Source organism: Cupressus sempervirens, chromosome 4 (assembly GCF_028749045.1).
Source record: "Cupressus sempervirens isolate cs-2001-9-10 chromosome 4, ASM2874904v1, whole genome shotgun sequence".
Lineage (NCBI taxonomy): Eukaryota > Viridiplantae > Streptophyta > Pinopsida > Cupressales > Cupressaceae > Cupressus > Cupressus sempervirens.
This window is the reverse complement of record NC_143121.1, coordinates 660,295,348-660,311,585: the sequence shown is the minus strand read 5'-3', so window position 1 is coordinate 660,311,585 and position 16,238 is coordinate 660,295,348. Positions and strand designations below refer to the sequence as shown.

At 36.1% G+C, this 16,238-nt stretch overlaps 1 protein-coding gene across 4 annotated transcripts in view; it reads left to right on the top strand.

The window, feature by feature from the left end:
* Positions 1 to 366: 366 nt before the first annotated feature.
* The window catches only part of LOC149562984 (zinc finger C3H1 domain protein), a 35,520-nt gene continuing 19,648 nt past the window's right edge, over positions 367 to 16,238 (top strand). For 3 of the 4 annotated variants that reach the window (XM_089826421.1, XM_089826423.1, XM_089826422.1), the window contains exon 1: positions 368 to 589. In XM_089826421.1, the coding sequence (XP_089682547.1) occupies positions 493 to 589 (97 nt within the window). In that variant the 5' untranslated portion in view covers positions 368 to 492. Of the gene's footprint in view, positions 590 to 16,238 lie in introns of all 4 variants that reach the window. The other variant, XM_089826424.1, reaches the window with a different exon arrangement.

Below are 16,238 nucleotides of genomic sequence, written 5' to 3'. Positions count from 1 at the left end.
GTTCCAACTTGAACACACTTGATTATGAAATTCCTTCTAAAATTAAACTAAGAGCTACCCCCATTTACTAAGTTGTACTAAAATTGAAAATAAAAATAATCGATATTTTATACTTAAGCCTCGTAATCATCCCAAATTTGGTGATTATAATGGTCGAAAAGATTAAGAGATTAAAAAAAATGCTCCAAGGTTTGTAGAATATTATTGCAAGGGCAAAACGAAGTATAGTCGGGCCGGCTTTACCCAGAAGACGTCGTACCAAAATAAAACTCCGTGTGGGAACCAATTTTCTGCACCACGTGGCACGTAGCAAGTGGGCAGATGATCGAAGGTCTGCACCAGAGTTAATAGGAGAAAACAGCGCGTATTGACCCACTCCGTTACTTTATGCTTTGTTATTTGTTATGCGCAGAGGAAGAAAGAAGAAGAAGAAGAAGAAGAATTATCACCACCATCAAATTAGGGCAAACAGAAGGCTGAATTGGGGGAAGCATGGACATCGAAGAGCTGAGGCGCAAGGCTATGGCTTCAATGCCCCAGAAAAAGAAGAAGCAGCAGCAGCAACAACAACAATCAGATTCTCAGCCAGGTGAGTGCACAATTATTTATTTTCTAGACTCGAGCTTATGTTCTTTGGCTTGCTAACCACTGGGCGAGGTTATGTTCTAGGTTTCTTTTGGTGTAAGCTTGGACTATAGTGCCAAGATTTGTGAGTCCAAGTCGAGCCGTTGAATGCTGGCTATAGTTGTTGGACAGCATTTGTGGGCTTTGTGGATTTTGAACCTGAGTTGTGCTGTCATGACTGACGTTGCTACTGCTAGACCTCAATTCTGGAGAGTTGAAGCTGACCTTACGGTTATTAGCTTCCCGAACTCTAATTTTTAGGAAATTTGTGGAGGTTTTGAGCCCGAGTTGTGTCCTCGTAGGTGTTGCTTGTTATAGCTTTACCGCAACTCCTGGAGCTTATTTCAAACTTAGCTCCACCTTGTGGGTATATGATTCCGAGTTGTACTCTTGCGAGTGTTCCCTGCCGCAATGCTGTGGAGTTTAATTGGAACTTATCATTGACATGTCTTTTTTTGAAATTTAGAAACAAGTAGGTTATCTGTCCCCGAGTTACACTCTTATGACCACTATCTGTCATCTCTAGCCTACAACGCTTTGGAATTCAGCCCAAGCTTTATTATTAGCTCCTGGATCAAAATCAAGAAACTTGTGGAAAATGAACTTCAATTATGCTATGCTACAATGCACGTTGCAGGCTCGTGGTCTTTAACTAAAATGTGCTTATTTGGGTTTTAGGTGGCTCACTTTACTTCTGAGTAGTCCCCTTGCCATCACCTTGCTATCACATATTTTTTGGTGTCCTTCGAAATATGCTCCCTCATTTCCATGCATCACCATCTTGAGAACTCAGAGAAACATGTACATTAGTTGCTAAATTTCTGGATTCAAAGCAATTAGTATTAGCTTCATGTGATTAAAATTAACAGCTGTTTTAAAATTTAATACCTTTCGAGTGTCCCCATAAAGAAATTTACAACTTTTAAATTTGAAGGCCATGAAATCTTAAAAAAACTAATTGTTGTTTTATTTATTTTATGAATATTATGTGGCTATCTGAACTTAATTTCTGATACCATAGTTACACCGCCTTGGGGGGCGAAGGACAAGTTTCTGAGCAGGGGGTACAGAGGGGCATCAATTTGGGGATGGTGGGGGGACTATGTGGAGGGCAGTGGTGAGGGACGGGAGGGGGAGGGGGAGGGGGAGGTGTATATAATATATACTATACATGTGGTACTTAAAATACTAGTTATGCAAAGAAGTATAACAATATAAGACATAAAGATGTAAAATTAAAAATACCAATTTTGTAAAATTTAAATACTTGAGCATTGCATTGTGATTGAACATTGAACAATAAATATCAGAATCTTAAATACACAAATCAGCAATAACAATAGTCATAGATATCTGATTTTCAAAAGTATTAAGTATCTCATCAATCATCATAAAGATGATTACGTTGAGCAACATAAACTATGACGAGGACAGTGGCGGGGGACGGGAGGGGGAGGGTGAGGGGGAGGTGTATATACTACATACTATACATGTGGTACTTAAAATGCTAGTTATGAGAAGATGTATGACAATATAAGACAAAGATGTAAAATTAAAAATACCAATTTTCTAGAATTTAAATACTTGAGCATTGCATTGTGATTGAACATTGAACAATAAATATCATAATCTTAAATACTCAAATCGGCAATAACACTAGTCACAGATATCTAATTTTCAAAAGTATTGAGTATTCATCAATCATCATAAAGATGATTACACTGAGCAACATAATATCAACATGATATTCAATGTTCATATATCAAAACAAGTGCAAACTACATAATCAAAATGCCAAGGCACAAAATGTAGTGAAGGAGGCCTTTGGTCATCACTCGGGAGAGATTTAAAAAATGTTATTTTTGTAAAAAACTAACTTAAATTTTTTAAGTGGATGGGAGACATTCGACTGCCCCTTGGAGGGCTCGAGGGATGCATTCCTGTCCCCTTGACCCCTTAGAGGACGCTGGGACGTTACCTCCCCCTATTTCGTTGGAATGACAATAGATGGGTGACACCTCTTGGAACAACGTCCTTGTGTCTTTGTCTCAGAGATGTGGGTTTTTTTGGGGGGGGGGATGCATGCCTGCTTTACGAAGGTTTTTACAATAAAATATTTAGACATTGATAATTTTTTTATATGATTTTGTAAAGTCTGATCCAATGTTGCTAACTAGAGGTTTTGCATGCTGTAGTTTTGTAACGAACTAAGAATATGGAACATGAAAGAGTAATCACAATTTAACAATAGAGTTACTTGAGCACGCGTCCCCAACTAATTTCTAGTGTCCTAGTTCCGAGGACGTTTCGAGGACTTGGGTTTGGCTAGGGGATGTCCCTCTACGTCATTGATTTTTGGAAATTTGGTAGGGACATCCCACAAACTTGGGGACATCACCTAGAAAAGGGAGACGACAAGAAGTCCCGGGGACATCTTAGTCATCCTCCAACTGTACTGGGGATGATCCCAACTATACTCGGGATGAGTGTCCATCCCCAATGTTTTACACAAAAAAGTAAAAAAAATGCCAACATGTTTTGCTTTATGGGGGGGTCGGTTTGTCCACGTCACCTTGTTACATGCCCTAAAAAGCCAAAAACTTGACTTGCATCTTCTCCTTTCTTTTTGCATGCTTAAAATTTTCAAGTTTTTTACATCCTCTCTCTCTCTCTCTCTCTTTCTCACATTGACAGCAACAAGAAGGTTAAAATACATACAAGAAGGTTAAAATACAAATGCACAAACAAATTCAGTGATGGTAGATTTGGAGATAAGAGACAAGAATTACATATGATAATCAATTTAAACGAGCAAAAACAAATGCCTGTCACAACATTAATTTCTTTATACAACAATAGACCAGACCTTGCAATCACATAAACATTAGCAGACCAAGATGTTGGTCATTACAAGTGCTAATTAGCCAGAATAGAGTGGAGATGGGTCAAGAACTACAAATGATAAGCAATTTAAACAAGCAAAAACAAATGACTTACACAACATTGAACTCTTTATGCAATAATAGACCTGGCCTTGCAATCACATTAACACTAGTAGACCAAGATGTTGGTCATAGCAGGTGCTCATGAGCCAGAATAGATTCTTTTCAAACATGCCTGTTCAATACTTGCTGCTTCAAACAGAACTATTCTAAGTTCTTTTGTCCCTCACTGCCTTCAAATGACTCTGATTCTGATGCAGAGTTGACCAAATCAGAATAGGAGCCGCAGTGTGCTTTGTTTTTATGTATTTTTAAAAAATATTAAACATGAAATTATATGGCAACATTTAGCATTTGGTTTTGTATATTAAACTTAGTTACATATATTTTTGTTAGCACATGCATATATCATATTGACAATGAACTCTAATTCCGATTTCTGAACTTTGAATGCATGTTATGTTTTGAAATAATGAAATGTTGTAAACTTGCATGTTAAGCTTCTATGTTGCTGAAATGGCATGCTTTATCCATATTTTCATATGAACGTCATGTATATTTGCAAATTTTCCCATATATTTGCAAATTTCCTTTTATATAGCCATCCCCAACCTTGACAAAAAAAATTGTCGTCGCAACTCATCCCCCTGTCCCTTCAGTCCCTGTCCGGAAACTCAGGGTAACACTATTTAACAGTGATAATATATTTCTCATGGATTTCTTTTCTTGCATGATAAATTCAAAACATCCATATGTTTTCAATCCTATTTTATTTGTCACTAGCTTCTCATGGAAATAGATCACCGCTCCCTAGTACTAAATGGAATGGTTCATTGGTAGTTTATTGTAAATTAGATTTTTGTGGGTAGATTATTTGTTTAATAACAAATGAATGTAAGATATTTCAAAAATTCCAGATTGGTTCAATAGAGTGGAAACAAATGACTTTTAGTTGAGGTGCTATTTTTGCAATTGAAGAAGAAAGGGCAAGACAAAGAAATGGGATTTGACCTCTGGGTCATGACTTGCCTAAATGGAATGGTTCATTGGTAGTTTATTGTAAATTAAATTTTTGTGAGTAGATTATTTGTTTAATAACAAATGAATGCAAGATATTTCAAAAATTCCAGATTGGTGCAATAGAGTGGAAACAAATGATTTTTAGTTAGAGGTGCTATTTTTGCAATTGAAGAATAGGGCAAGACAAGAAATGGGATTTGAGCTCTAGGTCATGCCTTGCCTAATCCTATTTACCTATTGTAGATAGGTTTTTCTTTCTATCTGTAGCACCTTGATATTGAAAGATATATCTTAGGAGAGAGATGGAGTATTTTAAATTTTCAATTACCCTAAACATTTGTATATTTTAGTAGTTTGGATTTAGGTATGTGGGTTTATCATATGGAATTGGCAAATCTTTTTTGGCAATCAACATCATATCGGTGGTCAAAAAGATCATTATCATTGACATTAGATGATCTAGGTAGTCTAGAAGAACCTCAAAGAGCGTCGCCACCACACATTAAAAACATGTTGGCCATTTGACTTTAAAAAGGAAGCATGATGGAAAGTGAAATCGCCACTAGGCTTGCTTAAATTTAAATAAACTATTAATTGAGCCAAAGTAATTTTTAAAATTATAAATGAAACTTCAAATTTGATTTTTTTTCCAGTCTTTTAGAGGAGAAAAATAAAAGCTTGGAATCAAACTTTGTTTGCAACAAGTCAGAGGTACTAGAATGCTTGGTTTTGGACATCCCACTTGTTGTGAGCTTAATTACAAGATTTGAATTCAAGTTCGAGTTCGACAAGTATAAAATTTGGATGAAGTTCGATAAGGGAAAAAATAAAATAGAATTCGACAATAAATTTGCCTTAAGTAATTTAGAAAAATAATATTTAAATAATATATTTAATAAATTATAGAATTATTTTAACTTTTATTTTTTAAAGAGAAAACATTTCTAATTAAAGTCTATTATAATTAAATATGATATTTTTATAAAAAATTAATATAAATAAAATAATATTTATAATTGACATCTAAGTAAATATTTAATTAAAACTCAAATTATAAAAAAATATTTTTAAATTTTTATAGAACTTAAGAAGACGTTTTAAAATTTTCATCCAATATAAAAACAAAATATAAAAACCTAAAAAAACCTAGATTTCAAAAATGAGATCATTGACAGGCAGTTGTGAGGGATCAGAAGCCTTTGAAGCAGCTACTAGATGGATCGGTTCAATCAATCATTCATTCGATGCCAAATCCTGTGCTTGGCCAGGTCAATTTTGTTTTCCGCCAAAGAGGTGAAAGCTGCAGCCAGGTACTCTCCAGCTCTTGTTTGCCTCTATTTACATCAAACCCATCCTCTTTCCCCTCCACGTGCTAGGCCAAATCAGAGAAAAGCGGCCAACAAAAGAAAAAAATTAAGAAAAATAAAACACATTTGTTTGAACCCGAATTTGTTAGCGGATTTGACTGATTCTTTTTTCACTGCTGAATATTCGGCAGAATTCGAACTTCATCTTTGAAGTTTGCCGAACTATATGACATAGGTTGTGAGCATAAATTGCTGAAGTGAAAAATAAAATTTATATTGTTGCAATCATCTTGAGTATCTTCAATCTCGAGAATGTTTTGAATAGTAGTGCATGTGGTGGTTGGTGAAGAATGTCGGGATCTCTTTGTTGGTGCATTATTATTATTCTTATTTTATCAAGAATATGATAAGCTTAGTTAGGTAGGTTGCATTTGCATCATGTGACTTGTACTTCCTAGTTTGATGAAGGTGTAGTGCACACATGTGACTTCATCTAATATATTCCCACATTGTTTATACATTCACATATCTTAGTGGTATATCCTATATAGACCACTTGTAGCTGTCATTTGGACATTTATCATACATTTTATGTTTGCATCTTTTGATAGAATATAATTATTATCACATTTCAGGTCATTTTTGTGGTTTCCTTAAAGATCCTTGAATTTGGATGTGCATCTTTATACTCAAATTTTACATAACATCAAAAACTTATGGCATTGCTTCTTTAGTCTTTTTAGAGATCTATGCTATAGATCTTTTTATTTTTTGAAAAGTTAAGTTACTGTTGATCAAAATAAAAAAAATTAGATAGACATATCAAAATTTTGGGGGGTACTTCACTGTGGCACAATGTTTCAAGTGCATTATTGTGTTTGATGGATCATATCTGATCAGTTATTGCTTTTTTGTATGGGTATGTGAACCCACACCCCTGGGACACATACCCACGTGCCCAACTACTAAGTGGAGATCATCATAGCTAAGGACCTTGATTAAGATTTCTGTTCTTTGTTTCAGGTTTTTGTTTGTGTTTCAATTTTTTGTTTATCAAACTTAATTCAATATGTAATCAGTTTAAAACTTTGATACAATACTGATTAACAATAAATTTTATCACTGTTCAAGTCAAAAGTTTATCATTTGCAACATGTCATTATTATATGATTTCTGATCTTCATGTTCATGTTTAAGGTCTGTCTCCTCTCTTATGCATCTAAATATTTAGCTTATATTATTATTATAAACATATTGCAAATCTGAAACTGAAAACAATACATTACATCTGCAAACTTGATCACCGTTCTTGTTTTTAAAAACCATCGTCATGACTCATGACTCATATTTTCATATTTTCTATAAACATGATATTATATTAGAAAGAAATTGACATACCCAAGTACCCCCATCCCCTACTTTGGAAAATAGCTGTAGCCGTAGCCATAGCGATATTCGTACGCCAAGTACCCAAGTGCCCCCGTCCCCGTTAAATCTTGTGTCATTGAGTATAAATGTTTATGGAAGTTAGTTTTGCACTTGGTGTTATCCAAACTGGGCATAGAAGGCCACATCTACAAGGCTTGGAAAACCTATAAATCAATTGTAAAATTGTATAAATTTAAGCACTTTTTTAGGAATGTTTCTTCCTTCCCCCCCCCCCCTGTATGTCTCATACCAGAAAGCATATTCCTCACACAAACAAAAGATGTTTTGCATAGATGCAAACACAATTGGGGGCTGTAGGGCAGTAAAAATCATTTAATATTGTTATTAAGAAATAATTACAATAAAAATATTTTATTCATAGGTAGTCATACTATATAAGTATATAGTACTTAACAAAGGACTATTGGGCCTCATATGGTGGCCATGCAGTAGCCAGTACTAACGTGGGCCTTTGTGGAAATGCAGTTTGCCACAATAAAATCAATTGCACAATATCAACAATTAGGATCACAAGATTTATGTGGAACCTTTTGGGAGAAAGCCATGACAAAAAGATTTTCTTATAAAAAGACTAATCTTACAAAATTTGTAGGCACCAACCTATGGGAGACACCAATCCTCGCTTATCTTTATTGGAGACACCAAGTCTCACTTATCTTTGGAGGCACCAACCCGATGGAGACTTCAATCACACAAATAAGCACCAACTTATAGTAAGAGATACCAATCTCTTCTATGTAGAGGCACTAACCTATGACAAAACAAAATCTTAGTCATCTTGGAATTAAGTCTCCTTCAAAATCTGCTCCTCAAAACAATTTTTTGCTCTTTTAAATTTCTAAAATTAATGGATTTTTAAATAATTATATGGGAGCTACTTGTGCTGTGATTACCTTTGATGCATCTACCAATTCTCTTTTTTAAGAAGAGGAGATAATTCAAATGGGTGTCAACAAGTCATTTGAATTACATGTACTAGTGGGTAGTAATCCCACATGATAGTAGGAATTAGAGAATCATAAAATGAAACAAAAGGAGATAAATAAAAAGCTATAAAGAGATAGAACACAATTAGGTTTCAAATCCTCTCCCTCAAAAGGGGAATCATCTAGGAAGCAAAAGCCCAATGGTAAATATTTTAAGAAATTAGGGCATGGCGAACATCATGTTCATACATAAAGGGATGACTCCCTAATTTTGGAGCTTAACATCATTTGGCTTCATTATAGAGTATGTTTTCTTGATGGATAATAATACATACATGTGTCTTCGTGAGAAATGGTTTGTTGACCCAAATGAGGGGTTCTTGACCTTGGGTGATGTCCACTATGTACCTTAATTGTTAAATAATCTCCTTTATAACTATGAGATGACATCGTGGGGGACAAGGAAGAGTTTTGAGCTTTCCTTGTTGAGATGATACTAGATTATGGTTGACAAGATAGACTATCCACCTAGGTTTTACACCTCACATTTTGCTCTTGATGTTTATTTGGCCAATGTTCACATTTGAGCGTTTTGTATGGACACTTTTGAAAAGATACAATATGGTCACTTAAAACTTAAGTCTTTTCATTGATGCAAGATTTTGAATGTGTTGACATTCCATCACCTCTATCTCTTGTTGCTTCTACTTGGTCAAGTGTTGCTGCATCCATGGCTTTGCATGATTCTTTGCATTGTTTGCAACATGATAATTATTCAAGATATAACTTCTTGGAATGAGTACTGGATAGATCTTATATGATTGTTTTGTGAGTCAGTTGTTGCAAATTTGGAGGACACTCTTTGAAGATGTCCATGTGCTCTTCGATGTTTGGGTCTTGTTCGACATTTATGTCCACAAGGTATTGGATTATCACTTTCTTCTATTAGCATTGGGACTCTTGATATGGTTGTGGCACATCTAAGAAATGACATGACAATACCAAGCAACATTCAAAGACATGATATGATATGATATGATAGATTTTAATGACGTCCACGAGACTAAAGTAGTCTATGGGACCCATGCAATCGCCCTCCCGAGTCAGGAGCCAAACTAGTCAGTTGCAAAGTTTTGGTTAACTTGTCTCTTCTTCTCTGAATTTTGATAATCAACTCCGCTGTTCTCTTCACTTGATCTTCCTCAAATAAATAGTTGAAGTCCTTGTTCTGCAGAATTTTTGTATAATCAGATCTGATGTCGTTGTAAGCCAAGCATTCCATGACAAAGTGTTGCTCTGTCTCCACTGTTCCCATATTGCAGAATAAACATGTTCTGTCTGCCCACTCTTCCTTTGGAACTTGCCATCTACCAGTTTCACATCGCAGCTGATGTGAACTAGTTCTAATTTGTGCCATCAACATTTTTGCTTTCCAGTTAATAGGTGCCCTTATATAGGCCTTTTCATCATGACTAGAAGTGGGATTAAATTCTTTAATGTAATAAGATTTTTTCCTCCCTATGTGTCTTGTCCACAGAATATTGCAAAATTTTTCATTGACAAACTTTTTTATTTCTTTAATGTTATCCGGGCAAGCTTGGATGTTGATATCCCATTTTTGCATCCATTTGTCATTTTGTTTCATCCATGTGCTTTTCCGCCTCACAAGTTTTTCCTCTATTACCAACTTGGGCCAACGATGTGTTTCTAGACCTTGAGTTTTCTTTAAATAGCTTAGCATTCGGATCAATGCGACGGCTTCTAATGGAAAGGAACCCACCTCCGCCAAAAGGATTTCATACGGAACTGTGGTCTTGACATGCTTTTGAGCAACACTCAAAGACATTATATCTTTTTATCTTTCTTCCCTCATTGGTTTTTGAAATGGAAAGATATCTTGCATGCATCATTATCTTTGAACAAAGAGGAATGTTGTTCAATTTTTATGGATCATCTCGAGCAATCATAATCAAGCATTACCATTCGAGAAGGGGACTACATTTTGAGGGGGGCTTCATGATTGTTCTTGTCATCTCTCTATCTGGAGTGGGGTAGTTTTGAATTTGTGTGGGTGAGGGGGCTTCTTTATACAGGAGTTCTCGCTTTTATGAGGTTTTATCCTTACTGGGTCATTGAGGGATATTTTGCACATGTGTTCTAACATGGATACATATTTTCTAGGATTCATCCATTTTGTCTACCAAGCAAGCTATATTGTCTTAAAATGGAAGCATCCATCATTTAAGACCTTTAGCTCCCGCCCATTAGTGATTATATGGTCCATGGATACATTTGTGCTCAAATTATTCTTTCTCTCGCTTTTTTTCCTCTTTTTTAGTTTTGTTTGTGTAGTTTCAGAGACCCCATGATTATCCCTCCTTAGGATAAGCTTGGTATTGGTCAACCATGTTGACCTGTACCCCAAACATTTTTGGTCCCAGGACAAATTTTGTCTCTGGGATAAAATTTTGAAAATCGGGTGACCCCATCGACTTGCTTTGTTTTTGATCTTGAAACTAGTATTAAAGGAAGCTTGAGCTCCTCATTTTCACAATCACAAAGAGGACACTGAAGCTAGCAGATTTTAGGCATTCATCAAGTTCTCAAGGCAATTTCATAAAGCAATCAAGGTGTTCTCAAGTTTCAAGGATCCTTTGTGAGCATTTCCTCTACAAGATCTAGCATTGTGTTGGCCATTGAGGGACGAGAATTACGTTGTGGCATTCATCTTCTTCTTCCTGTATGCACATCTTCATCCATGGCTCCATGATTTGTTGTTAGGTCCATTGCATTTGTGGAGATCTCCTACATTCCTATTGAAGATTCTAGATCAATAACATCTACCAATAATGCAACTCTTATTAACAAGGGTTTCATCAAGTAAGGTGAATCATTGCATTTGTCTTACTATTTTACATACTTTTCCATACTTCTCTTTCAAGGTTAATTCCTAAATGGGGGCCCCTTCGCCCCAACAAAAATCAAATTTTCTTTTGTGCAGGAGCAGGTTATTGAAATTGCAAATTCGGATTCGTAAACTCACAATCGGTGACTTTCAGGAGATTTTGGGTCAATTCTGTTTTCGCCCTCTGCGAATATGTCTGTCATTCCATGAACCTACTTGTGTACATTGCCTAGGTCGACTGGTACCTGGAGATCTAAGTTTTTAAGTTATTTTTTGCTCTGATTCCGGATCCATAGTCAGTGTTCCTGTAGTAGTTTGAGATCCACGGTTCTTTAAGAAGAAAAGCATTTTCTCTTGCATATTTTGAGGTCTATTTTCTTCCTCCTTTTCATTTCACATCGTAGATTTAATTTCCTACTTTAACTGGACTGATTGCATACATATTGCTTTTAGATCTATTCAACTTTGTCATTTAATCAATTGGATCAATTAATTTTCACATTGCATAGCTAAAGTTTATGAACATTGCATGAAAGAGGACTTGCTTGCGTACTTGATATAATTTGGGTTTAGTATTGGCATCCCTTCATCTTATTTGGGTTTTGCTAATCTAACTTGAGTTATATTGAAAGTTATGTTTGGAAGTCCCTCTTTCTCTTGTATTGAATGACTTGGGGTGAATATGTGTAACTAATGAATTCATCCCCTCTAGATTACGTTGTTGGATTCATTGCTTCCATTTCCCCCTAAACACAAGTTTGCTTTTGAGGGGTGTTGGTGTGTTGTTCTCTTTTTGCTTTTTAATTATTTTAATAATTTTATTGCATATGTGCACTGAGGATAGAATGAACCTGCTTTTGTAAGTATCTACTTAGGTCGGTTGCATTTGCATAATTTGACTTGCACTTGGTATTTGGTGGAGATGTGCTCATATATGACACCATCTCTTATTATCCCATATTGGTTGTATATTCACAATTCTTTGTGGTGTGTCCTATATGTACACTCATATCTCTCATTCAAGCATTTATCATACATTGCGCATCTTTTTGATAGAAATTATTCCCTCATTTTCTGCATCTTTTGTGTTTTCATTGAAGCTCCTGGATTCTGGTAGTAATCTTTATAGCCAAATCTTACACTCTTTAGCCTTGGCAAATGCCTATTTGATTCAATCAATTTTGCTGCCATTTCTTTTTTACAGCATAAGGTGGAGGGAGTGGACAAGAGAAGATGTTCAAAAGATGTGTAAATATTGTGCCTCAATCAGTGTTCTAGCTGCCATTTACAATTTTTTGCTCTGTGCATTATGACTTGGACGATATTCTGAAGCCTCACCTCCTCAATGACCCCTGTGAGGATGTTAGCAATAAATTGTGCATCCTTTGTTTTCCTTGACGATTGGCATCTCTAAAAACCAGTGTCCCCTACTGTAATCACATCAATTAAGGGCTGATTGTTGTCATTCTTCCATTGGTTGGAAATGCTGAACACCCTTGTCTCTCTCCAAAAACCTCAAATGAATTTCAACAAACTTTCTACAAGTTCCACTTCCATTTTCAATATGGTGCTGCACACCTAAAAACTCATGCCCACTTGTCCTTTTTTCTTTCGAAGCGGTGAGAATGCAACTTTAGAAGACAAACTATTTGTTTACTACAACTTCAGGAACAAATTGGCGAAGAGCAGGTTTCAATTCTTGAATTCTGTTCCCAAATAATGACTCGTTCTATGTTCTACAGCTTAGTTTGCTTTCTCATGGTTTCTAATATATTCTATTGCCCAAGAATTGAGATGTTGGCATGTGTTCACTGTTTTTGATTGAACCAAGTTTCAGCAAAAATAAACTTATTACTTGATCGTTTGAGCTTGTATATCTCTATACACTGCAAAAACAAACTCATTACCTATCCCTTGGAACCTGGATTATTTCAATGTACTTCTATATGCTACTTTTCATGCATTTTAAAGTGGGGTTGGCCCATGGAGCTAGCATTGGCTGCTATTCTAGCTCTGGTGTGAAGAAATTTGGAAAACAATATATTCTAAGCAAATGAAAACAAAAAGAATTATTTGTGTTTGTGTGTGTATAACAAAGGAGTTCCTTTTTAAAAGAAAAAGAAAAAATTCCATAAATCTTCTCTTTTACACAAATATCTGTCTATGATTTAGCAAAGGGGCTCTTCTCCACCTGTTGTAACAGCAATCCAATTGTTTTGAAATCTGCAACGATCAATCTTTCATCTAGCACTATTTCTAGAAATAACATGCGTAGTAACTCTATTTGTGTAATGAGAAGCAAGAATGGAAGTTCAACAAGAATGAATGGATTTTGTCTTTTACAATGAGGTAAAATGAGTTTGTTTTAGTGTTTCAAATGGTTTACAACTAAGTTGCCGATTATGGTTCTGATTCAGATTCAGATTCAGATTTCGAGACGACAATTTTTTTTGAGTGGGTTCTGCCACTGTGGATATATATATATATATATATATATATATTTCGCATTTAAATTCTTTTTGGGGTTATTGAAAGGGTTTCTGGGTTGTCTTCAAAGCAAATTTGCTCAAAATCTGTGCTTGCTGTACTTCATCATTTTTCTGGAGTGTGTACTTGAATCTGCCACCGATTTCTGCATTGGTATTCGTATTTTGGATCTGTGCTATTGCCTCTTCTGTAGATTTTGCTTTTCATGCATTGGAAAACGTGCATGATGGCATCGTTGACCAACTTCATGTTGGAAGGCAATCAAAGATTCAAAAGCAAGAATTATAACACATGGAAGCAATGCGTGTTGACAATCTTTGAATATGGTCGCTTTGAAACAATTGTTTTTGGGCACAGAGACTCGTCCTACCACATGCCAAGTAGATATGGACAAGTTCGATGATCGGAATTGAGAAGTTGTCATGCTTTTCAAGATCTCAGTCACAGATGACCAATTGCCTTGGATTCCTTTTAGCAAGTCTGTAGCAGACATCTAGCAACATTTGAAGTTGTATGAGACATTCGACAAAATCTAAGCATTTTTTCTTGAAAAACCAATTGCGCTTGATCATGATGGATGAACTTCTGTCTTTACAGGAACATCTCATGAAGATTAAGGATATTTGGGATCAACTTGAAGCTATTGGTCGGAAAATGGAGGAAGAAGATATGGTAGTCATCACCCTGAAGAGTCTACCAAAATCTCTTGAGCACTCTATAGAGATTCTCAACATTACTTCTACTAATGTTGATCTGAAATTTTCAGGGTTATGCACCAAATTTCTGCAATAGGATTGTTGGAAACAATAGCTTGGTAGAAGTGCCACCTCGTCCTCCCTAGAGTTTGCCGTTTCAGCAAAATCCTTTCACAAGGATAAAGGCAAATCTCAACACCAAACAATCTTAGCAAAATGGTTCAAATTAGTCACTGGTTGTTTCAAAGAAGGTGTAGTGTAATTATTGTCACAAGTATGGCTAGTCGCTCAAAGATTGTTGCAATTGGATTGGCTTCTGTACAACGGAAGTAGGGAGGGTCTCAACCTAAGCCAATGTTGCTGAGCACACAAAGCAAAAGGAGTCTGCCTTCTATGCCTTCGTGGCTAAAAGACCTGTAGATCGTGTGATGCTTGGCATATAGATTTTGGTGCTTCTTAGCATTTCACTGATCGGCGTGATTGGTTTACTCACTTTTCTCCCTTTACTAATTCAATTATATTTGGAGAAGGTGAAGAGTATATCGTTGTTGACAAGGGCAATGTATAGATACACTCTGGTGGGAGGAATTCTCATTTTCCCCAATGTATACTACATTCTTGGCATGGAACTTAATGAACCCTTAGTGAGTCGGATCATGCAACACTCTCCTCAGCTTGATGTGATATTTAGTTCACACACATGCTTGATTGTTGATCATGTGACACATGCCTATTGCTTTTGGTACTGAGGATCATGGTATATGTAGACTTGTGGATATTGGTGATGCTCTTGAGCATGCTTTCCTAGCAAAATCAACATCTATCAACAATCTCTGGCAGCAATGATATGGTCACTTGAACATTCATTATCTTGCTCAGCTTGTTTGGGATGATTTAGTACTTGGCCTACCTGAAGTTCTGACTCAAAAGTAGTGAGTTTGTGGAGCTTGTTAGCTTGGTAAGCAACACAAGACATCGTTGAAGGATAGCGACTCATGGCGAGCCCTCTATGGTACTACAATTGGTCCACGACGATGTATATGGTCCAATGAATATGGTGCAGATCTTTCTTCTTCTTGATGATTATAGTTTAAAAATGTGGGTGTAGTTTCCTAAACAGAAATCAGAGGTGTTTATTGTATTTCAAAAATTTAAGGCCTTACTAGAAAAAGAGTCTAGTTGTTCTATTATATCTCATAGGTTTGATAATGGGAGGAATTTTGTTCTACTACTTTCTTCACTTTCTGTGATACACGTGGCATTAAATGTTAGTTAACCACCCCATACACCCTTCAACAAAATGACGTCGTAGAGTGTCAGAACCACACCATTATAGAAATGACCAAGTCTATGATGGAATAGAGTAATGTTCCTTAGAAATATTGGGCAAAAATCTTCTTTACTACAGTTTTTCTCCTTAATAGATCTCCCACACACGCTATTAAGGAAAAGGCTCATTAGGAAGCCTAGACTAGTTGCAAACCTAGGATCAACCATCTGAAAGTTTTTGGCTTTTAAAAATATGTTTGGATTCTAAATGCCCTACGCTCCAAGTTGGATTCCAAGAGTCAAAAGCTCGTGTTTATAGGTTATAGTGACAAGGCTTCTTAATGATTCATGTAGACATTGATCGTCTTATCTTCAGTCGTGATGTTGTCTTTGATGAAGAGCGAGGACCATTTCTCTCTTCTTCGCCTAAGTAGGATTTCGAGGATTGGCCTTTGAATGCCTCTGATTTGGGTGTCTATCTTTCGTTAGGTCCATGATGGAAGGGGTGATGCAGAATCTGAATTTGATGATGCACCACCTAACTTTCCTCTGGACGATGCTAATCTTCCACTTGTTGTAGATCATGTTCCACCTCTAGTTCTTCGAGCTCCAGT